Source organism: Pundamilia nyererei, unplaced genomic scaffold (assembly GCF_000239375.1).
Source record: "Pundamilia nyererei isolate P.nyererei 1_Seehausen unplaced genomic scaffold, PunNye1.0 scaffold00306, whole genome shotgun sequence".
NCBI classification, from domain to species: Eukaryota; Metazoa; Chordata; class Actinopteri; order Cichliformes; family Cichlidae; genus Pundamilia; species Pundamilia nyererei.
The window spans coordinates 276,589-301,163 of NW_005187707.1; the positions used below are offsets into that span (position 1 = coordinate 276,589).

At 38.6% G+C, this 24,575-nt stretch overlaps 2 protein-coding genes across 5 annotated transcripts in view; both read right to left on the reverse strand.

The window, feature by feature from the left end:
* Window positions 1-9,967, reverse strand: part of ythdc2 (YTH domain containing 2) — a 42,179-nt gene extending 32,212 nt beyond the window's left edge. For both annotated transcript variants that reach the window (XM_013915457.1, XM_013915456.1), the window contains exons 1-9: window positions 9,758-9,967; window positions 7,795-7,960; window positions 7,527-7,617; window positions 5,864-6,060; window positions 5,097-5,299; window positions 4,474-4,640; window positions 2,606-2,708; window positions 1,135-1,291; window positions 68-175 (exon numbers count right to left, since the gene is read on the reverse strand). In XM_013915457.1, the coding sequence (XP_013770911.1) occupies window positions 68-175; window positions 1,135-1,291; window positions 2,606-2,708; window positions 4,474-4,640; window positions 5,097-5,299; window positions 5,864-6,060; window positions 7,527-7,617; window positions 7,795-7,954 (1,186 nt within the window). In that variant the 5' untranslated portion in view covers window positions 7,955-7,960; window positions 9,758-9,967. The remainder of the gene's footprint in view (window positions 1-67; window positions 176-1,134; window positions 1,292-2,605; window positions 2,709-4,473; window positions 4,641-5,096; window positions 5,300-5,863; window positions 6,061-7,526; window positions 7,618-7,794; window positions 7,961-9,757) is intronic.
* A 1,922-nt stretch (window positions 9,968-11,889) lies between these two features.
* dcp2 (decapping mRNA 2) lies at window positions 11,890-24,411 on the reverse strand. 3 transcript variants are annotated; one of them, XM_013915452.1, is made up of 12 exons: window positions 24,360-24,411; window positions 23,869-24,196; window positions 22,379-22,530; window positions 22,041-22,168; window positions 19,219-19,317; window positions 18,970-19,122; window positions 17,451-17,563; window positions 16,515-16,595; window positions 14,829-14,928; window positions 14,370-14,474; window positions 14,053-14,104; window positions 11,890-13,474 (listed from the first exon to the last, which is right to left on the reverse strand). In XM_013915452.1, exons 2-12 carry the CDS (start codon window positions 23,934-23,936, stop codon window positions 13,350-13,352), a joined length of 1,176 nt encoding a protein of 391 aa, XP_013770906.1. In that variant the 5' UTR covers window positions 23,937-24,196; window positions 24,360-24,411; the 3' UTR covers window positions 11,890-13,349. The 3 variants fall into 3 exon arrangements, with proteins under 3 accessions (XP_013770906.1, XP_005751363.1, XP_013770905.1); XM_005751306.1 differs by having other exon boundaries at window positions 14,385-14,474; window positions 23,869-24,410; XM_013915451.1 differs by having other exon boundaries at window positions 23,869-24,407.
* Between the last annotated feature and the right edge of the window lie 164 nt (window positions 24,412-24,575).

The window sequence follows — 24,575 nt, forward strand, 5'->3', positions numbered from 1 at the left end:
TGTGTGTGTGTGTGTGTGTGTGTGTGTGTGTGTGTGTGTGTGTGTGCGCGCGCGCGCGCAGTCATACTTTTTTCTGTCTCTTCCTTGTATTTCCTCATGTCCTTTCTGGTGAAACCTGTCAGCCTCAGAATATCCTCTAGAAAGAACTCCTTCACCTCAAAGTGTCTTCCTTTGACTACAGGAAAAAAAAGGAACATTTTTGAACCCCTCAAGTTATATCAAATAAAATGAAAACATGACTTTTCAACACATATAGACAATCCACAAACCTTGGAGAAGCACACTCATTTTTTTATTTCCCAAACATATGAACTTATTTTTGAATATGGAAATTAACTGTTCCTGAAGGGAATCCATGAAAGCATGTCCATTTATCTTATCTGTATTAAAAAATAAATGCCTTAATGTGATCTGTAGCTGCTGTACAGATTTATGTTCAACATCGACATGAATAAATTTCCTTCCATGTAACTTTGCTCAAATTACAAATGAATATAATTTGAAATTAATTTTGCATTTTAATTTCATCTGGATTGATTTAAATCCACTGTTGACTGTAGAGCTGCAAAATTACAAAAGAAGTATCATTATTTAAATAATTATGGACTATATTTTGGGCAATGGCTACTGTTAATCTAGAAGCTTTTGTCATGTGTTTCTTTGTTTATATAACGAAAATATTTATACTATATCAAGTATATATAACTGTTGCTCCATTGGTGAAAATAGTAGTCATTTCATTATTTGTAAGTGTTTCAGGACCTTGCTCTAAACCGCAATCTTTAATCTATTATCTCAGTTGTTCAGCTGTGACTCAGACTATGCAACCTTGTTTCCACTAGTACAAAAAAAAGAAAGGAGCTGTCATAATGAGCAAGCTTGCTATACTTATGACTTTAGATCATTATTATGACTTCTCATAATTACAAGATTTATTTTTTTTTACTACACAGGGTTATTTTTTTTAACCTCTACTTGTCGCCATCATCCCAGATTTTGCTCTTATTGTAAAGCATTTCCTCTCATTGTAGTAAAAACAAAGGTAACTAATAAAGTAAGCAAAGTGCTAAAGCATCACCAGCTGGTATTAATTGTGATTTCACTAACACTTTGTAGACAGGTTTGTAGACTTACGGTGAATAACTGGGCAGGAGCCAAAGTATTGACGGAACAGGTCTATATCCAGAGCTGCACTAGACAGGATCAGTTTTATTGTGGGAATCTTCTGAAGCACATCCCGCATCTTCGTGAGGAGGAAGTCAGTCAGACCATCACGCTCATGCACCTCATCCTGTTGAGAGTCAGTTTTATTTTCTTTTAACTATCTCCATTGGTTTAATGTTGCTTTCTGTGACATGTTGTACTACATCTTGTTAGCCTTTTCTGCAGCTATAGGGCATATATGGTATCACTCTTGGCTGGAAGCAGTGCTTAATCAATTGAAGAAAAAAAAAAAAAAAAACTTTGTCCAAAAACCTCTCATGTTTAGCTGTTTCCCACTTTTTCTTTTGTCATTTTAGCCTTTTTGGCCAGGGTGAAGGGAGTATCTGCCATCAAACAAGAAGACAGCCGCATGTAACTACGACTGCGTTTGCTAGTTCACCTTACATGCATTAATGTAATAACGTGATTAGCCTACTCAACGTAAATTACACACGAACAACATTAAGCTACTCACGCAGAGAAGAACGGCTGCTGCTGCCGTCATCATCCATCATCATTTCTGCTACACTGGCAGGGCTACGGGCCAGGACTCTACTCCTCGGGTTCTTGGGGGATGTTGCTAACTCCGCGTCCGATAACAGGCACCACACCCGCAGTAGATGTGCTCGGTGTGTGGTTCGCAGCAAGCTATCAAATACGGCGCATTTCTCGGCTTTTAACAAAATGCTATACGTCGCCAGGTGTTTCATCAGATTCGAGGTGTTACCTCCTTTGCACAGTATCACCTTAAAGCACTTGTTGCAGGCTGCTGAGTTTGCATCTTTTGCTGTGAAGTACAGTCAGACTTTTGACCGCTTCGCCTTGGGCATTTTTAATCTGTAGCTCTGCTCTTAAAGAACGTACGCACCTGTGCCCGCCTACTACGCTTGCAAAGGTAAAATGATTGGCTAGAATCCAAAGTGTATGACATCTCAGGGGGGGGGAAAGCACAGAAATAAAGCACCGAAATGTGCGCTGCTTTTTGGTCTGGTTACTACAGTTTATGTCAGAACCGGTGCCTTAATAGCACTGGATACCGGTACCCATCCCTACTCACTAGGTACACTGCTCAGTGATTTTACATGGCATCTTAAACTCCTAATTGCTTTCACTTTGTTTTAATATCACTAACAGTTTAATAGATGGCTTCCTATCACGGTATTATGCTATTATCACTGAGCTCCTGAGAGAGACCCATTCTTTCACACATTTGGAGAAGCAGTCTGCGTGCCTAGGTGCTTGATGTTACCTTGATTTACACAAGTGGCCCTGGAAGTGATTGGAAAAGCTGACCTCGATTATTTGTATGAGTGAATAATGTGTGAATACTTTAGGCAATATAATGTAGATGAAAATTTTTTTAAGACTATATGCTGTCTGCTTGTATAATCCTCATACCCACCACAATGACGTGTGTGACAGTTGTCAGGCTTGCATCTCCAGTCATCAGTGTTCTGAGGAGTACTCCACTGGTGCAAAAAGTCAGCAATGTCTTGGGAGATACCCTGAGAAATGCAAAGTATTCATATTTATAATTCCATTTTAAGAAACATGTAACTTCCAAACATAAATCACTCTTCAAAAAGTGTGAAGCATGTATTTTAAAATGAATTTCGTATTTAAAAAGCTCAGGTTTTTCATTGGCTCTGTCATGCTTCTGACATCACTTACATGTCAGTACTGTCAATGCTTCAGCTGAAAGTTCACACTTGTAAAACAAGCTGAGAGGACCTCAATGCAGGCGACTGCAATATCAGGATGAAAATGTTTGCTATTAGACTTGCATTGATTGAAGCCAGATTGGTTTTATAATTATTTGGGAATAAAAACACTGTTAATTTGAGATCTTTAAAAGGCAAAAGAATGAGATCACAGATCCCCTAGTGACAGGATGAGGAGTTCAGTCAATCAGTTTAGAGTAGGGCTGTGTTCATAACATTGACATTGTTGGCATTGTCCATTAAACAGTTCAAATTTAACGTGATATCTGAGTGTTTCTTAGTTTTAGACTGTTCAGTCAAATTTTCTTTTTTGCTAGTTTAGTCAACTGAGAAATTAATCGCTAGGAGCTTCCTTACAGCAAACACTCTCAAGCAGACAGGAAAGGAATTGCAATAAAACGAAAACTCTATTTTATAAACACTGGCTGATTACAACATGTTAGAAATCTCTCAGTGTGCACCATTAAGCTCATCTCGTCTATTCCGCACTGAAACAAACAAACCTGGTTACTAAGGTTTTTGTGTTTCAGTGTGGTGCCAGGCCATTTACTGTAAATTAAGCTAATTTTAACACCAGTAAGCATGACTTATTTTGTGTCAGTAGCTAACTGGAGTGTGCATTTATTTACAATGACAGGGGAAGATATCAGAAGACGTGCGTAACTGGCACAACAGGATGTCTCAACACTATGAGCACAATGCTCAAACTTTCCAAGAGCCAAGCCTCACTGTTCCACAACAACACAGGGATGAGGAGGACAACCCTAATGCAAGGGTTTTCAAAAGCAGAATGAAAGGCAGAGCCTTTAGCAATAAGGCCCATTTACTATGGAATCAGCTCCCAAATTAGATTTGGGAGAGAGAAACTTTATCTAATTTTAAGATTAGGCTTAACATTTTCTTTTTTGATAAAGGTTATAGTTATGGCTGCCATAGTGTTAGGCTGCTGGAAGGCTTCCCATGATGCACTGAGCGTTTCTTCTTCGCTCATCTCTTTTTTTTTTTTAAACTATCTGTGTGTTTATATACCACTACTGTATTTAATCACTAGCATTATACTCTGGCTCTTTCTCTTATCGTTTGCCTTTTCTCCTGTCTTTCTCTGTTCTCTTCCCATTCCCCTCACCATCACAGCAAATGGCTGCTCCTCCCTGAGCCTGGTTCTGTCACAGAGTGCTTTTTTCTATGGGATTATCTAATTGTTGGATGTTCTTTCTAACATTGTAGGATCTTTACCTTACAATATAAAGTGCCTTGAGGTGACTGCTGTTGTGAACTGGCCCTATATAAATAAAATTAAATTCAACTATACTGTTGCTTTATATCCACGGCACATTATTTACAAAGGGACAGGTCTGCTTTTATATTTCGGTTTTGCCTCTAATGGTTTTTTTGGATATGAATTTTTTTTTAGGTTTAACTCTGATTATTTTATCAGTTTAAAATTTATTTACAGTTGCATGTGTACTGTGAACATGTTACAAGTCCTTTGCTTAACTGAAACCTAAATATAATTTGGTCATTTTTCGCTTTGGTCTTATCTATCTACCTGCTCTCAAGTCTGATGTGATAGCCGACAGTCTGGCCCACACCTTCCCCCCTCTCAGCTGCCACTCTATCAGCCACAGCAATGGCAGCCAGGCGTCTGGGCTGAGTGCAGAAGATCCTGCAGGACTCTCCTTTCTTGCTGCAGTCATCCAGAAGGAACTGTGGGATCTGGATAAAATATATCAATATGTATAACCACATTGAAAATGGAAAATTCAACACAGTAAATTTTAAGATCTATTTTTCCCAGACACAATATATAATTATGACTTTATTTTTTTTAAAACATGCATTAAATATTTTATCAACTATACTTTTGAAAAGAAACCCATTCTAAAGAGATATTCTTTGGATATTTTTAACATATTATAATATTAACATAACATATAGGTACAGGTTGAGTATCTAAATATTTTACTTGTTATAAGCAGAGGTACCGGAGGTAAGGTTACCAAGTAACCTCCACATTCTAAGAGCAATTACAGCCAGAGGCTACTGGTGCGTTGTCTACGTTTTCAGTGTGTATCTTAGGATAAACATTTTAATAAATAAAAAATGTAGAAAGCAAACATGACTAAGATGTCAGAACTGAGTGTTGGAATATCTATTTGTCCACAGACACACCTGTGTTGTTTTTCCAGAGCCAGTCTCTCCCAACACGAGCACGACCCTGTTTTTTTTGATAATTTGGATGATCTCCTCCTGGTGTTCATGCACAGGCAGGGAGCATCGAAAACTGTCCAGCTCTGATGGACTTCTCCTCCGAGGAACCATAGGAATCCCATTGTTTAAACGTCCGCTCGCTCTGTTCTTGTCATAACTGTTGTCTGAAAGAACACAACAAAGACAGGCTAAGAAGAATGCAGCTGCTGACTGAGCTATATCCAAAGACGAAAGGTGTCAAAAGATATTTCTGTTTCACTTTGTGTGTGTGTTTGTTATTATTTTACAATTACTGTTACAGAAGCACAATATGGGAGATTTGGTCCACATCAAAAAAAAAAATACGCTTGGGTTAGCCCCTGCGTTTCAAGCCCATATGACTAGTGCCGTCAGGCTTGGAAACACACACACACACAAAAAGACAGCTGAAAGTGTGCACAGTCTTTAAAGCAATTTAGGTCCTTATTTTGAAATGTCCAAACTGGAATAATAAGCAAAGTTGACTTTATTTCTGTCTGTGACTTTGTAACTTTATATTTTAAGACATAAAGTTATAGCCAATGTATATCTACCAATGTTCTCCCCGTGCAGCCCAGTAAGCTAAGAGTCAACATTTTGCTTTAACATCAGTTTGGTCCTTTTTTGTTGTTTTCTCTCCAGTTCATAGAGAATATTAGCAGTCATCAGTAAAACACAGCTGTATTTTATGCACACACAATGACAGTCACCAGGTTCTGCAGGCACAGATATGCCACTTTTTTCATTGGGTTGTATATCTATGCGTTCCTTCTTGCTGACGGGAAACCTCTGTAGCAGACTGCGGATGAAATAGAAGGTATTCTGGGAGAGTGTCATGGGTATGGTTGGCTGAGGATTATCCGTTTCATTCTTCTTCCTGATGGTGACAAAGCGATTTGGTCCCTTTCTGAAAGACAAGGAAAACGTTCTCCATTACCATACTTATTAAAACTTGTTTTGGTCTATTGCTCTGGGGGTTTCTGTAATTGTAAGTTAGGCTTGACAGCTCCTCAGTCCCAGTCTAGCTTGTGGGGATGTGTGGTTGGTCTTCAGTGAAGAAGTGAGGTATTTGAAACCCCTGTTGTTAGGTTCACTAATGACCTTCCCTTTGCGTGTAGCAGTAAAGTGAGGCATAAGTGATAAAAGAGGATTTTGAAGGAACTGGAAAGAGAGCTGTTAAGGACAGAAACGACATAAAAAGCATAATTTAATAAATGTGTGCCATGCTGCAAAAACTGAATTGCAGTATTGTGAAAAACAAGACACTGTTCCTTGTATTAGGTGGGACTCACAGACAGAAACGTCTTGTATTTCTTGTTACACTGCTGTCAAGTTTTTGGGTTTTTTTGTGAATTCAACATTGGTTATTCAATATAATTAAATTTCTTATTTTAATTACCCACCAGTTTACCAGCTGACAGTAAGATCTGACAAGTCTGACGAGAGGTATGGTGGTGATATGTCTAACTTAGTTGCACATACCTGTTTAGTTACCTCTAATGAATGTGGCTTAATTAATTTTAGATAAAATGTATAATCTTTAAATGCTAGTGTCTCAATCACCTCAGAGAATTTTATAGTTCCTAAAATAATCTAGAATAATTAACATTTATTAAAATTTAACCAATACTACTTTACTAGTCTTGCAGTAAATCACATAAAAATGTTTCAAGGATTAATTGAAATCTTTGATGAAATGTTCTTTTTAAATATTCAAACCCTGTTCATATCACATTGTGATTATACTTAAACACAAATTTGCAAATTGATTATAATTCAGTGTCTCTACAAATGCAAAATCTACAAGGTGTGATCAAAAGCTATTTACTGATATAATTACAATGGACTTTGTCTGTCTCCTGTAACTGGAATTAAATTAGATAACTTTAATTAATCCTTGTGTAAGTGCTGAATAGGAAGCAGAGCAGTTATTCAAGCATGCATAGTTGTTTCTGAAAAGAAGGCTTTTGTCAACTTTTGGCATCTCTGAGGTAAATTGACCTCAGAGATGCCAAATGCAAAGTTGCAGGAGAAAACACAAACAGCACAATTTGTAATGACCACTGGCATCTATGTATTCACCCTAACACTAATAATTCCTAATTATTATATTTCTTTTTATTAAGGAAGTCCAGATCAGCAATAAGGTATGGCTATAGACATTATATGCAATTGCAAAGTCACCATTAAAATCACTTAAATCAAAACTACAAACCAACTTTACTGCAGATCAATGCTCTGTCTCCCTTTTAAGAAAGAGGGCACATTCATTTTTAAATTACTCAGCTCATTTTCAGTGCTAATTACTTACATTTAGCACAAGGTGTAATGACTGAGATACTGATGAGCAACAATCCTGGAGGAAGAACTTACCCTTTGCTCTTAGAAATGTAACCCAGAGACTGGGCCATTCGATGAATGAAAGCCCTCTCTGTACTGGTCAAGGAGGAAGGAAATTCGGTCTCTGTTTAGTCAGGAAAAGAAAAATAATAAATAGTAGCAAATTATTGAGTGACAACCATAATTATTTTCTGCTCATTCTGGGAGATGTAATGAATATGACACTGGCAAAATGATGTCAGATACTATAAGAATGAATGTTTTTCATTTTCTTATATAGACCAATAAAAACAGCTTATACCTTTCTGGTCACTGTACTGAAACCTCTCAAAAGCCAAGGTCACTGCTATCTTGACTTCTTCATCAATATGAATTTCTTTAAAGTTGCTGGCACTGGAACCATGCTGTGGTGCATTATGGTTCATGGATGGTTTTTGTGTAGCTGCACCAATTTTTGACATATTGCACTGCAAGAAAACAACAGAAAAAGTGTTGTGAAAACATACATGCATGCATCATTTCCTGCAGCTTATTTGTTGTTAACCTCTTAAAAAACCAACATAAAAAGAGAATCTATAAACTTGCATATCTCCTGAATGTTATTTTTTTTCCCTGAGACTGTGACTCTGTTCAGCGTCCCCACAACCACTGGCATGACAACAGCTGAAGCTAAGTAAGCAAGAAACTTCAGACAATCTTGCCTAATTCAATGGTAGAGGAATGTCTGAATGCACTAGCGATGCTCGAGCTAAAAAGAATTTTTAAAAATCAAATATTGTAGTTAATTTTTTTTAATGTGTGATTCAAAATGTTCTACTGTCTTTTAAGCCACTTAAATCAATCAATGTCAACTCATCACTATGTTATTGATTCATTTGTTTATTGTATTTCCATCTAGCTGTGTGAGGTGGTATTGTTATTGGGTGCTTCAAAAAGGAAAGATATCAGAAAAGATAAGGTGTTAAGTACATTAAGCTAGCTGTTAATTTACTAACAAATATAAAACATGACTAAACTGAATGAAATAAAAAAATCAATAGAGTCCGAAGTTTCATATATATGCATTTATGTGACATAAATCGCAAGCACACGTTTTTCCCACGAGTCCACAGGTCAGCCACATCTTGCTCCCTCTGTGAGCTGTATAATACCTGTTACTGATTTATGAAACACACCCATGTTAACTGGTGATCGTCACAGCTTTACAAAGTCAGGTGCCTGCTCAACATAATGCACCATCATACTATTATTTTGTTCAAAATAAAGACACGATTCATTTTTCATCGGTTCAGTTATGCTGCTGGATTTCTTAAGTTTATGCGCGCGCTGTTGTGAGTATCAGTATCAGAAAAAAGTCAAATGGCAATATAACCAACAGATGATTTTTGTGGTGAGTGGAACTGCAGTACGATTGTATTGGACCTTATGGAAATCGTTCATCCTGATCTGTACTTTGGCGTAGATGAACCTTCAAACTTTAACCAGACACATGATCCCTTGTGCTTCCCGAGTGGCGCCAGCCCTACCTAGTTATGGTTTGGTCTGTTTCAGCCACTCACAGTCATAGAATGCTTCGAGACTCTTCTTTGGAGATAGAACATGTCGTTTTCGAACAATTTTCTTTCCCGCCAATTACAAAACCGTAAAGGTAGCATCCACAACTAATGAGTTTAAACATTTTCAATCATAACCGAGAGAACTACAGAACTACAGTTCTCGGCATAGGGTAGTGCTTGTAGATCACAGTGTTGGTAGGCTAAGATTATACCTGTTTTGACCAGAAGTTGGAATACATTTTAGACGACTTTTACTCTTGCTTTCTACTTATATCATAGCTGCGACTTGAAACCTTTGGACACGTTGACATGCTGCCAAAACATCACCAAAAAGCATAAAAACAGTGAAGTTGGGACATCAATACTAATCTACTTTTGATTTATTTTTGAAAAGTTATCCAAAGAGTGCAACTTGTGTAAGCCGTGTAACTTCTAGCATAAAGGTTACCACTACATTACTAGCATGCTATATAACTACGAAACAGGTGCAGTTCTCGGCGAGAAGCATCTTACAACTTTAGACAAATCAGTCTTTCGGTTAGCTACGTTTGCTTTAAAGAGCCCTCTTAACAAGTGGCTTAAGTGTTTCATTGTTCTGGTGGCCAAACACAGAAATAATTTAGCTAAGAGGAAAGGAATATCGTCATAAAATGTAGCTGACTGTAGGTCCAAACCTGACAGAAAACGAATTTAGAAATTATATCGTACCTTGATTAGTGAAGACGTTCGACTGTACTCTCAACAATTCACATAGTAGGATGATTCACATGAATACGCAAGAAGCCAAAGCTGAATTGAGTTTCCTTTTTATGTAAACCTTAGACCATCTGATCCATTTAAACCCGTGTTTTTGTGTCTTCTTCTTCTTTTGAGTTTATTAGCATTACCGCCGCCTACTGGACTGGAGCATGGCTCCGACGGCTGAAAATTCAAGTAAACCGTTTGTTTCAAGAATATAGGTGTTATGTATATGTTACATAGATGTGTATTTTTCACCAAGAAATTTTTCTGATGTTACCTTCAAGTTATTTCTCATGCGTGCTTTATAGATAGATAAATGTATGAAAGAAGTGCAAATTGCTTTAATGAATCTATAAATCAAAGAAACAGTTGCACGAAGGTATAATACAAATTATGTTTAGAATCCTATGTCTAACATGTGTATTCACCAGTCACAGAATGAAGAATTACTACAGAGCTTTATAGAGAACGGCAAGAATGATTTTCTGAAGCGTTCTTCATGGCGGCGAATCGGTCTGAGGGTGAAGGAGAAGTGTGGAGTTGAGTGTGAGTGATGTCCATGATGTAGAGCAGTTTATTCAGTGACCTCCTGTCCATCACTGACTCAAACACCTCCAAATTCTGACCAGTGATGCAGGGTTGCAGATGAGTTTGTTGATCCTGCTGGCATCTCTGGCACTGATGCTGTCCCCTTCCCTCCACGCCAGCAGCAAGCTATTTCCTCCTGAAGTCAACCACTATCTCTTTTGTCTTGCTGACACTCAGAAGGAGGTGATTTCTTTGAACTCAACAAAGTTCCTTAACAGCTTCCTGTACTCTCACTCTTGTCCACCCTTAATACACCCAACTACTGCAGTGTCATGTTTAACTGTTGTAACGGAAATCTGAGGTGTACAAGGTAAACAAGAATGCCAATAGGACCATTCCTTGTGGTTCCCCAGTATTACTAACCACCACATCAGACTGGGAGCCCCCCAGGCTTACAAACTGAGCCATCTCACAGGGTCAAAAGTATATACACAGGTTCAAATATAACACCCCCATGAATTTTTTATTAAATGTCTCTTAGGTACAGTAGTTGCACCTCAACCAGATGCTTTTGGTAGCCATCAAAAAGTTTCTCTGGTGGTTCTTGGCAGAACTGATTTTAATTGGTTGCTTCCCCAGCACAGACCCAGCTTTAAAGTCAAATTTTTAATAGGGTTGAAATTGGGATTTTTGGGGATGCCATTTTTCACAACTCAAATCAAGTTAAAAGTTATATTCCAATTCACACACAGTAAAGGTTTGAGCTGTCAGAAATATTCAAATTCAAAGCCACACAGAACAAGCCTGGAAAAAGTAGGAAGTGAGTGCAGCATTAGAAGTTAAAACTCCAAATCTAGAAGAGTGGTTCCAGCAGATTGCAGGCACAACATTAGAGGTCTCTGTGCAGAAGAGTGTAGTTTTAAGAGCAGCTAAGATACTGTACAGACTGTTCAAACTCCCAGGCCTCTGGGTCGAGGACCCAAACTTGAGGATCACACACATATCAAACCCAGAGGATTAAATGGAGTAGATAGTAGTAGTGGTAGGCAAGATTTTTCAGATTGATGGGAAGTACAGCTGTACTACTTAGGGAAAACACCTAATACCGTAGAAAGGACTACTGGGATGCTATATGCATGGCAAAAGGAGGGGTGACAGACGTAAAGTACAAGGCTTTCACTGAGTTGCATGTAAGGGTGGACACTGAGGAACAGAAAAATGACTTGTATTGATTGGCTGAGCAGAGAGACTGAGCTAGAAAGGACATGTAGCAGGTTAGGTGGTTAAGAACAGAGATGGAAATGTGCTAAGTGTGCTAAGTGAAGAGAGTGTTGAAAAGATGAGAGAGCGAGGACAGATGGAGGACAGATGACGAATTGGAAAATGCAGAGAAATTTTTAAGGAGCAGCTATGAAGAGAATGATAAAAGGCAGTTGGCCCAGATGACATACAGCATGGGGAGGTACAGGAGGTATGGAGATATTTAGGAGAGAGGGCAGTGGACTTTTGGACCACATTGAAGGGAATTTCTTGATGTATGATTTTATTTTAAGTAAGTTAAATTCTGAGACTGAAAAAAAGTTTTTATTAACATTCTCATTTAAAGTCAAAACACCCCAAAATGAATTACAGTCAATGGTAAAAGTAAGTCCCAGGGATTCACTTTACTAGAAAATACATCAAATGCAATGAAATCATCTGCAAGTGCATAATCCCTCCAAGGAAAATGAGAACTGCTTGAGATGTGGTTTGAAAACAGTTACTCTCAGTGAAACTATAATCTATAAAACTGCCCTTGCTTTTGTTTTCTGATCTAGTGGCTCAATGGTGCCATCCTCCATCAAAGTAAATAACCCAAACTTTTCCAGTTTTCATGCCAACAGAATACCATAGCAGTCAGATAGTGTTGCTATGACTGAGAACTTTTACAGTTAAGAAATATCACAGGAAACATGGTAAAACATGGTAGATGTGGTAAAAGGCTATAATTAAGACTGTTCGAAATAGACTGAGAAACACAGGTCTAAAGCAGATCGCAAATCAGTCAGATTGAGCTTTAATGATATATGAAAAAATTATCTTTGTACATTTGTACATATTTGATGGTGAAAATGCAAACATGACACCAAAATTAAAATTAAAACTATTGTGTATAAGTGCTGCACTACCATGATGCTAATTAAACTGAATGTGAAATTCACTTATAATTTCGTATTTAAACTGGAAGATATTTGTGCAGTCCTCCATGTTTTTCATTTGAATTGTCTTCGATTCAGCTAACTAATCAAAAATAAAAGAAATATCCTGCTTCATGGTCATTCTCATAATGGCAGACCGTTTCACTTCTTGGATCTGCAATCATCAGCTTTATATAGTGATTTTAATATTGGCAGTCATAGAGTGATACAGTGACAGAGTAACATGAATTTGATGGCATTCAATCTAAAGACAACTTTATTTCTTTCCCAAGTCATTATTCAAAGATGTTATACAAAGTTCTATATTTCTGCATAAAATCTAAAGTTTCTTGAGAGGAAAAAAACCGAAGAACACTGTAATATCATTAAGCCAGTTTCACTGTTAAAAGACACCGTGCAGAAAATGTTTGCTACTTAACTGAATGACTGGAGGAAGCTATTATCTGAATATATTATAGCTTAAAACCAAAATATAACATGACAAATTCAAAAAAAGATTCGCTGGCCAAATGCACTAAGGATTAATTTCCCACTTTTTACTGTCATCATAAATGTACTTAAAAGTTCAAAGTAAATGTTTTCAAAACATCATTTACCTGTAAAAAGTTACTGATTTACCTGTGTAGTCCTCTACTATGTTTTACCTCTTTCAGGAAAACTTACTCTGAAGTGAGAAAGGCAACACACATGCACATAAAAAGCAAGTCAAGATGAGAAGGAGATGGTTTAGTTACATCCTTAATATCCCTTGTTTACTCATATCCTTAATTTAGAATGTCTCTTGAGTTCAAGGTTTGACGTTACAGAGGAGGCACAGATCAGCATCAACGATATCAGTAATCGAAACTCTTCATGATGGCGTCTCTGTCAAATCTGAAATGTAGGAAAGCCTTAGAGGACAGCATTGGCTCATAATCTCTACTCTCTTGATGACCGCAGGAGCTGCTTGGAGCTGCATCTGTGAAAAGAAAAACCCGTTTAACTGTGTGATGTGGCAATTGGAGGCTATCAGTGGTCATCATCTATGAAATTAAATTAAATTAAATTAAATTAAATTAATCTTTATATGCATAAAATGGAAAGCACAGAAATTAAAAATCATTTGTCACACCAAATAAAATTATTGCTCCATACGTAACTTGATGCATTAGAGTGAATGGTCAACCATTCAGGTCAAAGGGATGACTACATAACTACTGTTTGCCTTTGAGAACCACATCACCATTATTTCAATAGATTCAGATGAAATTTACTTATAAGCAGTTAGATTTATTGCACACACTCCTATTGTGAGCATTACTCCATTAGATAATGATATATTACATGCATTTTATTAACAGTGTTAATAACATGTGATGTGAAGGGTGCAAGGAGCATTTGCCATTGCCGACTGTCCAGAAGGCTCTTAGATAAATTGCAGTGAAAGGAATATCTTGTCTTTTTAAGTGCTCCTTTGGTCAAATGAGTAGAAATAAACCCTCGATCTATGTAAAGGCTTTCGACCAAATAGAATGTCAGAGTGCTGAAAAATCATACCTCTTTCAAAACTGTCTTGTAGTCTTCGCGGTTGAAGTCTTTTATCTTCCTTCTGTAGAATCAGTTAAAGAGTGTGATGCTGGTAATTCATTAACTATTTACATGATGCCAAAATTAAATGCTTACTAATATTATATATTCAATAAAAACAGCATCTGAAACCCTTAATATTAGCTAAGTTGCACCAGCAGAAAGTGCATGTGCTGTTTTTGACTGATGATCTTGAGACTTTTTCTGGTTTAAATGTCAGCATAATGTCTGAGGCTTCTCTGGTTACTAAAAACCGCTATCTGGACCAAAAATGTTTTGGCACTTACTAATATGGTTTTCACCTGCTGGTTGCTGGCTCCATTGTCACAAGAGCCTTTCTTCATATAAGGCAAGTCTTGAAATTTCTTCCCATTGCCTTTCACATTTGGTTTCTACAGAGTAAAGAACAGATTTTATGAGATGACTGTGGTTATAATAACAAATGACAGATTCTACTTCCATCTTATACCTATATAGTAATTAATAATATATTTAAATCAGACGTATTTAATAAAGCCTTGGCAAAGTCTGGACCTGAATCACATTGAGTACTCCACATGCAACTAGAACATAACAAATGCCTGTTCATACATGTTTATCTTTCTCATTTGGACTTGCTGAGACATACATTTTCTATGAGGACATAGGCTGAAAGAATCATTACACTTACTGATAGATTCTTTCCCTCATTTTTAATTATCTGCCTGCTGTTATCACATGGTGACTGACTGTAGTCTTTTTCTAACCTGGTTCAGTTCAAACTGGCCCAAAGTTTTCTGCTGCTTGTGTTTTGTCCAGCTCTCTCCTGGAAAGGCATCGCTACCTGTGAGGTGACGAGATTTTGACCTATGAGACAGAAGGAAGAACAAAAAGAAAATTGGATTTTTGAAATTGCGGCAATCTATGAAAGTTTGGGAATTTCACTGAATTTCATTTCATGTTTTGATTTGCTTATGTTTATACATAAACATAACAATGCTTTTAAAAGCATTGAGAGCCCACATGGAGTACTCTCAGTGCTCTATGTGCACATGATGGTAAATTGCTTAGTCTGCCCATCTCAGAGAGACAGAAAAATTCCCAAATATTTCCAAAAACTAAGAGTGTCAACATTATCGTTATTATGCAACCTCACAGTCCATTCCTATGCAGAGTTCTAGTGATTGTCTACTTTGAGTGTGTGGCTTTCCGTGAATTTCTTGATGATGTTTCTCACTCCAGCTTTTTTACTCTAAGTCCTGTGATAACTGCACATCTTTTATGGGGTTGTTCTGTGGCTCAGGGAGGGGTGTGCAGTGGGTTCCAGGGGCAGTACCAGGGAAGGCTATTCCAGTTGCATGCCAGAGAGCTGGAGAGTCAAGGACATCAGAGCTGGCTGGTCTGTGAACTGTCGCATTGTAAATAAAGTAAAATCTGCATTGTGAGCCCAAATAGTCTGTGAGTCTGTTTGGGGCTAAGATTACACAAAGCCTGTTACAAAATCCATGTCCTTCTTTGTGAGCATCAACAGTTGTTTTTACTTGACTTCACAAGGTTTGAGCATCACAAGGCTAAAGCACATCATTGCACAGTAGAGCAAAGAATAAAGAATAAACCTGCTCTGTTAAAAAAGCACTTTAGGTGAAAACTTTCAATTTCATAGGGGGGCTTGTGGATGCATGTCTCTAGATTTTTTAAGGACACCAAAGAACCTGGAGACAAAAAAATCCAAACATTATTTAAGAAACGGAATAATGTTCTGCATAAATGGGTCAAAATGCCTTTTAGTCTTTCATGCTTTGAATGGTAAATGGTAAAACTAGAAAAGCCTGCTGCTAGGACTGAGGCGAATGTGTCGAGCTCCCAGAAGGTATAAATCTCGGTAGAGCTGACGGGAATGGCAGAGTTGGTGATACCTGACATGAGAGATGGCTGCCCCTCCCTGAACCTGCTTGTGCCAGAGGTTTACTGTTAAAAGGGAATTCCTACTGTCGTCAAGTGCTTGGTAATAGGGGATTGGCTGATTGTTGGAGTTTCTCTCTAAAGCCTGGTGCGGACATGAACACAGACGGGTGGAGATCCGACAGCTGAGTAGTCATTCCTGTCATACTTCTTTGAAGTCCACTGCCTGGGCGTGTTTGTAGCTGGGGGATTGTGATGTAAATTTTCTACAGACGAGTCTGTGCAATCAAAAAACCAAGTAGTTGACCCTTGCTGTCACTATCGCATAACAAAATTAACGTAACAGGGACCCAAGCAGACCCTACCAGACTCGTAGATTTAAAAATTATAAAACCTGCTTAACCCTCCGAGGGTTAATATTGCAGGGTCTTTATCCTATAAAATAATGCGCCTTAAGGTAAAAAAAATTGTAATTAGGCCTTATATAAATACAATTGACTTGAACTGACTACCGTGTGGGATTTCTGTTGCAGAATTGTTTGTTTTTTTACCGAATGTTGCTGATGTTTGCAAAGTCCTCATCACTGTCTGTTGACTCGCCTTTCCTCCGGCTAATCCAGTCTCGCAGTGGTCTACACAAGTAAAGCAGAAGATCTGCCATTAGACATAAAATCAAAAACATGACAAACAAGACGCAAAATTTTATTTAGACAGTTCAGAGGTTTGACAGACTTCATGGATGCACAACTGGTTGATCAATATGCATTAACTGGACCAAATTACAAAAAGAAGGCTAACTTATATGGGTAAGGATCATTAGTTCTATTTTCAGATCTGATGGCCCTGAAGAGCAGATCGTCTCTGACATCCATACTGATTTCAGAGCAGCTGCTACTTTTGATCCATTTCTCCCTCCATGAACTTGTTCATTTACTATTATGGATTTCATGCCAATTTCACTGAATATTTAAACTCAGTACATGAAACCACATCTTCACACTGACATTCTGACCCTGGGGAGTACCCAAACCCATGGATGTGTTAAAGGAGATGAGCTGAGATGAGAAATACTTTATTCGTCCATCGTATATTGATATTTGAAATTACTTTGCTACAATAATAACTGTATTACAAAGAGTAATGGTGATCATCTTAGTGTGACAAAGAAATTGACATTTCTTCTCTTCACAATTCCATGGTGAGACTAAAGAGAGCACATTAGCACGCAACTTCTAGGAAGTGCTGGTAGAAGTAGAAGTATTATATGGTATAAGTACTAAAATCGGCCCAGTGTCAGTGCAACCTTTTTTTTCAAGTCTTTACGATAAGCTGGGCTCAACACATTTCACCTGAATTTCAGACAGACACAAGAGTGACATTTATTTGCTCATCTTATTACCAGAAAGAAAACAAACGTATACCTTGCTATAACTGAAAACTATCAATGGACAATAAAAATGATTAGATGTTGTTTTCTAGAAACACACCTTATAAATGGAATGGCCATGAAAAACCTGTTTGGGGCAAGTCCAAGTTTAGACTTTGGTGTCATGTCATTCCTGTGACAGGGAAGCTTCTCGATAGGAAACCATTCAATGTTCTACAAGAAAAGCAAAAAAACAAAACAAAAAGCAAAAACAAAGTGAAAGTGTAAACATTTCTGTCAGCTACAGACAGTACAGATCAAGGACCAGAAAACTTCTGCTTCACTGCAACACCGAGTAATCTTCACAAACATTAACAGATGACTGACTACAGCTGAAGCGAGTTGACAGTAGGGTGAATTAGCAAAATGCCACAAATGCAAATAGTCTAAGCCATTGAGAGTAAGGTTTTTTCAATTTTTCAATAAACACAGTCATGATCATTGCAATCTGTTAAGACTAGTGCATATAGTGTGACAGACATGATAAGGGTGTTTGCAGGAGCAGTGGACAAAAACAATACAGCCTCTTTTGTTCACTATCTACAGCTTGTGACAATAGGTGAGGGTTGTAGATATATCAACTGGTAAATGGACAATTTCTCGCTCAGTTCTATTTTCATCCCAACAAACCATTTCAGTGTATTTATAACTGCACAAGCGGGCCAATTTTCTCTGCCATTTCCCTGCTCCCCTCTTCCCTCACTCGTGAACAAGACTCCAAGATACTTAAACTCCTCTACTTGGGGCAGTGACTTGTCACTTACCTGGAGATGGCACACTACCATTTTTCTGGCTGAGAACCATGCCTCAGACATGGAGGTGCTAATTCTCATTCCTGCCGCTTCACACCTAGCTTAGCTTTAGCATGCTGTCTTGGCAGATGCTTGCAAAGAACCAAAATTGTGTTAGCAGCATAATGCAGTTGTTTCTGTCCTGGATGCAGTTTTCCACTTTACCATTTATCTTGTCCTTTTGTGTAATAAAAATAAATATCCATATGTCTCTTTATTTTCCTCCTCTGACACATAAACTGAAATTTGCTGATTGTAGTGCAAGTGCAAGAAACGATAAGCGGAATAGATATGCAGGCAGACTAACAATTCCAAGGAACTGGACAACTGGGACCCAGTTTTCTAGAAGAATGGGTGCTCGATTCCTCTCCCCACCTTTATTGATAAAGTGAGGAATTCAGTCATCCAGAAAGGAGTCAAAGTAGAGCCACTACTCGTCCTCATCAAAAAGAACTAGCTGAAGTGGTTTGAGGATAGGACTACGATCCCTAAACCACCTTATATGAACATCCCTGGTAAGGTGTTCTGAGTGTGTCCTACTAGAAAAAGACCCAGGGATAGACCCAGGACATACTGGAGAGATTACACCTGTTAGCTGGCCTAAAAAGGTGTCAGCTAAGAGCTGGAGGAGGTGGATAAGGAGAGAGCTATGGGCTTCTCTGTTCCCTCCTTTTTATTCAGTGCATTTTAATTCATTTTCATCCAGAAAGTGACAAAAGAGGCTTTGCACAAGCTCAAGACATTAATAAATCTGGACCGAAAGGTAAAAAAACTGTTGGTTTTTTTTACCCTTATCTCTTTTCTAGTTTTGGGGTTGAATTTTGTATCCTTGGACACTCCTGGTATGATGTAGAGCCGCACTAGTTGGTCAGTGATTTTCTGCTCTATGTAAACATCTTTGCAGATACGGTTCTTGATGTCAAAACCCGTCTCCTCCAACACCTGGAAAGCAACCATCATTATCAAATAAGAACTAAAGCCATTTTAAGATATGTGACTTTTATTTCTTTAAATTGATATAAGAACTGCCTGACTTACTTCACGAACTGCACAGTCATTTGGCGCTTCATCCTCATTAACCTTCCCCTTTGGAAAGCCCCAACCAGATTTTGCAAGGTAGCCCTGAACAAGCAGTACCTGAAATTGAAATAAAACAAAAGACCAGTAAGTTGAAACACACAGAATTCTTTTCATTCACCAAACACATGCACGAGTGTTCACAGGCCTCATACACTTGATAATTTACAAAAGAGGCAGCCCCTCTCCCCAAAATATCAGTGTCTCCCTGGCAGAAAACCTAAATCAGTTCTTTGCCAGGTGTGAGGAAAAAAGACCCAGCCGGAACACACTGATTCCATCTGACAACAGCATGAAACCCCTCGCTGTATAACAGCACAAAGTGCGACAGGTGCTTAGTGCAGTGAACCAGAGGAAAGCTGCCGGCCTTGATGGTGTGCCGGGTAGGCTACTCAAGGCATGTTCTGACCAACTTACAGAAGTCTACACAAAGATCTTCAACACATTCTTAGCACAAGCCAACATCCCACCCTTCCTGAAGTCTGTAATCATCCTCCCCCTGCCCAAGAAATCCACCCCTGACAGCCTGACTGACTACAAACAGGTTGCACTGTTGCTATGAAGTGTTTTGAGAGGCTGGTATTAAGACGCATTAAAGCCAGAAGCCAGCCAAAGCCTTATCCTGAGACCCACACCAGTTCACTCACAGGCAAAATCAAATGGAGAAACCATGTGCGAATGCTCTTTAATACACTAATCACAGACATACTCATAAACAAACTGTCTGCCTTTGATCTCCCCCTTCATACCTGCATCTGGATTAAAAAAAATTCCCCCCAGATTGCCAACAAACAGTAAAGCTCAGCCCCCACCTCTCCTTCACTCTCAACTAATTTCTGTGTGTTACACTCACACCTATCACCAGCTCCCCACAGGCTGCGCCCTGAGCCCGGTTCTATACTCACTATACACTCATGACTCACACCAATCCACGCCACTAACTTCATAATAGATTTCACAGATGACACCAACATAGTTGGACTCATCCAGAGGCTGTCCACCTGGTGCTCTGTGAACAGCCTCACCTTCAACACAAAGAAAAAGAAGGAAGTCATCAATGATTTCGGGGAGTACAGAGCAGACCATCTCCCTTTATACATCAACGGAGACTGTAGAAAGGGTCCAGGATTTCCGACTCCTAGGAACCCACCTAGCAGAGAACATCTCCTGGACTGCTCACACCACCGCCACAGTGAAGAAAGCTCAGCAGTGCTGGCACTTCCCTAGAGCCTGAAGAGAAACAAGTTGCAGCCGGAGCTACTGGTGAGAGCCTGCTATCATACTGCATCACAGTGTGGTATGCAAGCTCCTCATCCACAGACAAAAAAAAAAAAAGAAGACTACAGCACATCATAAACACAGCACACAAAAAAAGTCACTGGCTGCCACCTCTCATCCTTTCGGCAAATTGCAGCTAAACACTACATCAGCAGGGGCATAAAAATCGTCACTGGCTCTTCACATCCAGGCCATAACCTGTTCCAAATGTTGCCCTCAGGTCTCTGAAGATGAGAACCAGTAGGCTCAAAAGTTTATTCCCACAGGCAATAACCCTGAACAAAAACAAAAACAGTTCAAGTGCAATAACTACAGTCAGTGTAATTACTTTACTGTGTCAAATCTGTTCTCAATATGAATAAAGTGGAGATTTTTTAAATATTCCTTTTTAGTATTTATTACAATGCACATTTAAGTGAATCTTTTTCCTACTTTTTGATTATTTATTTGTTCACACTGCTTACATGTGAGACACATATCTGGGTGTGTTTGGTTGCCAACCGGGTGATGTAATTCAAATGTCATTGTGTTTTCAAATGCAGTGACAATAAAGGCTTTGAAATGAATTGATACATATCCCTGAACAGGGTCCATTATCCATATCACAGTGGGAGACATCCAAGAAAGAGTCAAGCATGAAGAGTTGGATAGCACCAGGTGCAGACATGATCCACACCTACAGGCTTAAGAAGCTAACTGTGCTTCATGAGTGCCTGGCAGCATAAATGAACCAGCTGCTAATGGATGAGACACAAAGAGAATGGCTAACTGAAGGCCGGAAAGTCCCGACACTCAAGGATTCCCAGAATGGACTGGCCCTATCCAACTACCAGCCATGAACCTACCTCATCGCAACATCTCAGACATCATAGCTGCGTTGCATGTGCGTTGCATTACTGCAGACACAGTAGTCCAACAACATTTCTATACTACATATTGTTATAGCATCCCAATTATAGCATGGCATCTAGGTTTTGTATGAAAAACATAGCACAGCAGGCCTGTAGCAATTTTGATGTAGAAGCCAAACCACATTACTACGCATCTATAGTCATTGTGTGATGCATGCTAACCTAAAAAGAGGATTTTAATTCCTCAAACAAAAAGCACCTGCCAAATATTCAATACATTTTTCTGCCCACTACAAACCCAGGAACATTATTTACCATTTAAATTATAAGAATCTGTTGCAGTCAATACCATTTTTTATACTGGAAGTTTAGAAAACGTTTTCAAATAAACTAAGACCCATCCTAGAATTTACTATCCAGATTTCCTTAAGAATCAAGTACCAAAACGATAGGGTCCACAGAATAAAAATATTCCACTTCCACACTAATTACCACACCACTTGCTGAGATTTTTTGCCATATTGAGGAGTTGTTTTCTCTAAGTGCTACCAGATCTCAACATACAAATACAATACTGTCACTAATTAACACGGTGGCTAAAACAGAGGAAAAGAATTCACAGCCATTGCAGTGCATGAGTATACAACAACTCACATTTTCAAGGGATTCATCTAGAATGATTGCACCATAAGTGGGTACACCCATTTTGTACTCCTTCCACTGCTCAAGAACTTTCTGCACATCCTCTCCGTGAGGCAACAGAAACGGACAGTGATGGAACAGTTTGCAGCAGTCAAGAAAAATTATCTCTGCTGAAATGAAGTAACATAAACAGCAACTACACCTCATTTGATCATCTGAAGAGGTGCTGGACAACTACACTGCCTATTGTCATTATAAAAAATGCCTTCAAAAGTAATACACATTATAAAAAACTGATTTTTTTTTTAAAATCACAAGTTATTTAAAATCTCTGTAACATGTAAGGATATCAGCTTTGGCAAAGTCTCTTATCCCGCAGTGAGGAATTCCTGGAGTGTTTTGCATGCAGAAGTCCAGGTAGAACCAGTGGGCTAGCTCAATCTGGAAGCAAACTCGGATAGCATTGTCCCTTTCCTCACTGGGGATGTGCAGGATGAACCGGCTGGGGAAGCACAAATAAAGAAATGGGATTAGGACCAGAAACTGTATGTAGAGCTTCTCCTTTCACAGTACTGTCATTATACTTTGTGTTGCTCTGCAACTCAATGTTTGTACTGTGTCTTGTTACTTCATGTTGCGTTTTTTCCATTTTAAAGCTTAAAGGAAGGACATTAACCAGATTCTAACAAATTAACTGCAGACAAACAGTTTGCATGGGAAAATGAGAAAAACTTTGCTAATGCTGAGAGGTGCTTTCTTTGTGATTCTTGTAAACAACACTGAACATATATTACCAAAACCTTCCTTGACAAAGGGCTATTTAATTCTAATGCTGTTTTTGTTTGTTGAGCATCTGGTTATATTTAGGGAGTTAGGCATTCAAGTGTGATATGACTGGAGTCCATCTTAAGACATATGTATCCATATTTGGCTGTATAATCAACCAAATATACTTAACAGCTTTGCTTTGCTGTTAAGTAAAAGTGTTTCAGTCTGTGTATCTACTGGATCAGTGCTAGTAGCAATGTTCCTCCAGTTAACAGTTAAAAGCTTCTTGGCGAACAATAGGAACAGGTACTCTTTTCTTACAGCATTTTACTCTAAGCACCAACACCGTTGGGTCTGTAGAATAATAAGATTCTCCCCTTTCATATCCTGCCAATACCCCAGGCCCTCTCCTCAGTCATCAGATTTAATTCAAGCTCCCACTTTTTTTTTTTATACTGAGGGTATTTAGTGCCATGTCATTTACTAGTGTCCTATAGATGTGTGAGATACGAATCCAAGTCGTCAGATGTTTTTCAGTTACCGTAATAACATATTAGTCAATACTCGTTCATCTTTTCAAGCTTTCCCACTCACAGTGGGAAAGGGTGTAGTGCCTTAGATATAGGTAGCAAATCAAAACTTATGGGAGACGTGCAAATTGGTATTGTAATTGAGCAAATGACATTATTACCACGAAGTCAAAGTTATTGTATTCAAGCCTTTATTGTTTGAATCCATTACCCTACGACGATAGGTTGAAACTGATGTTACCAGCCACTGGATTAACTCGTGATACAGTGCTTCGCCCACGCTCCTTCTAAAAGGGTGGATTTCGGTTTGATGTAGTGGTCATCCTACGGATAAATAATATTCAGTGCACCCTTTACTATGTTCACAGTACACATACTGACTGAGCTACGGAGAGCTACAAAGATAATACCATGCGCCATAGACGCCACTGCTCTTGATCTTGTACTTCTGTTCATCGTGATACCACTTAATCGGTTATTGTGATAACAATTAAATTAAAGTAAATAACAGTGTTAGATGTCCCCAGGAAACACCAAGTTACCTGCAGAGATCGTCCAATACGCTGGAGGGTATCTCCACTCTTTTTGTTTCCATGTTGGTGCCAGACATCCCGATTCCTTCTCACCATCCAAGTACAAAAGCCATTAGAGTCGCACACTAGTCCATGGTTTTTAGTTTACGTTCTATTTCTAGCGCGATAAATCTCCAGCTTCAAACAAACTAGGAACGAGCAGCTTTCACTAACTACGAATTCGCCGTGCTCCTCCGGAATATGATGTTGAGGTTGCGTTCAAGTCATGTAGGATAGATGAAAATACATTGAAAGATAGTGGTTTGGAGAAGTGACGGGTACTAATTCAGCTGTGTGACTGTGGGTGTAAGAAAAACAAGTTTTTGTTAGATGAAAACACTACACATTAATATTATACACCAACACAATGCCCGCTGAATGTGAGTTTATTTACACAGAATAGTGGACCTTTCCTGATTTGTGGTATTTCGAATGTTATATAAAAAAAATTTGACTCTCACAGGAAACTCGGACTCTCCCGTGATGCCAACGCGAACGCCATGTACAAATTAGAAGTTTATTATTACAACACCTTGAAATAAAATGAACGCCACGTTAGTTCACAACCGGATGTTCGTCATTTGGCTTCCCTTTCGGTCACATGATGAGCTCAGTCTGACGCATTTTTTTTCTTTCAATGAACTTTATTTGTCAACAACAATATAAACATATAAGGC

Bases quoted from the DNA above. Each gene is read 5' to 3' on its own strand.
- dcp2 (XM_013915452.1), bottom strand. From the start codon at position 23,936: ATGTCTGGCACCAACATGGAAACAAAAAGAGTGGAGATACCCTCCAGC. The intron at 22,169-22,378 runs ATATCCTTACAT...ACTGCTGCAAAC, and splicing joins AAGAGACTTTGCCAAAGCTG to TGTTCCATCACTGTCCGTTT. The intron at 16,596-17,450 runs GTGTGTTTCTAG...TTACTTGTGTAG, and splicing joins ATGGCCATTCCATTTATAAG to ACCACTGCGAGACTGGATTA.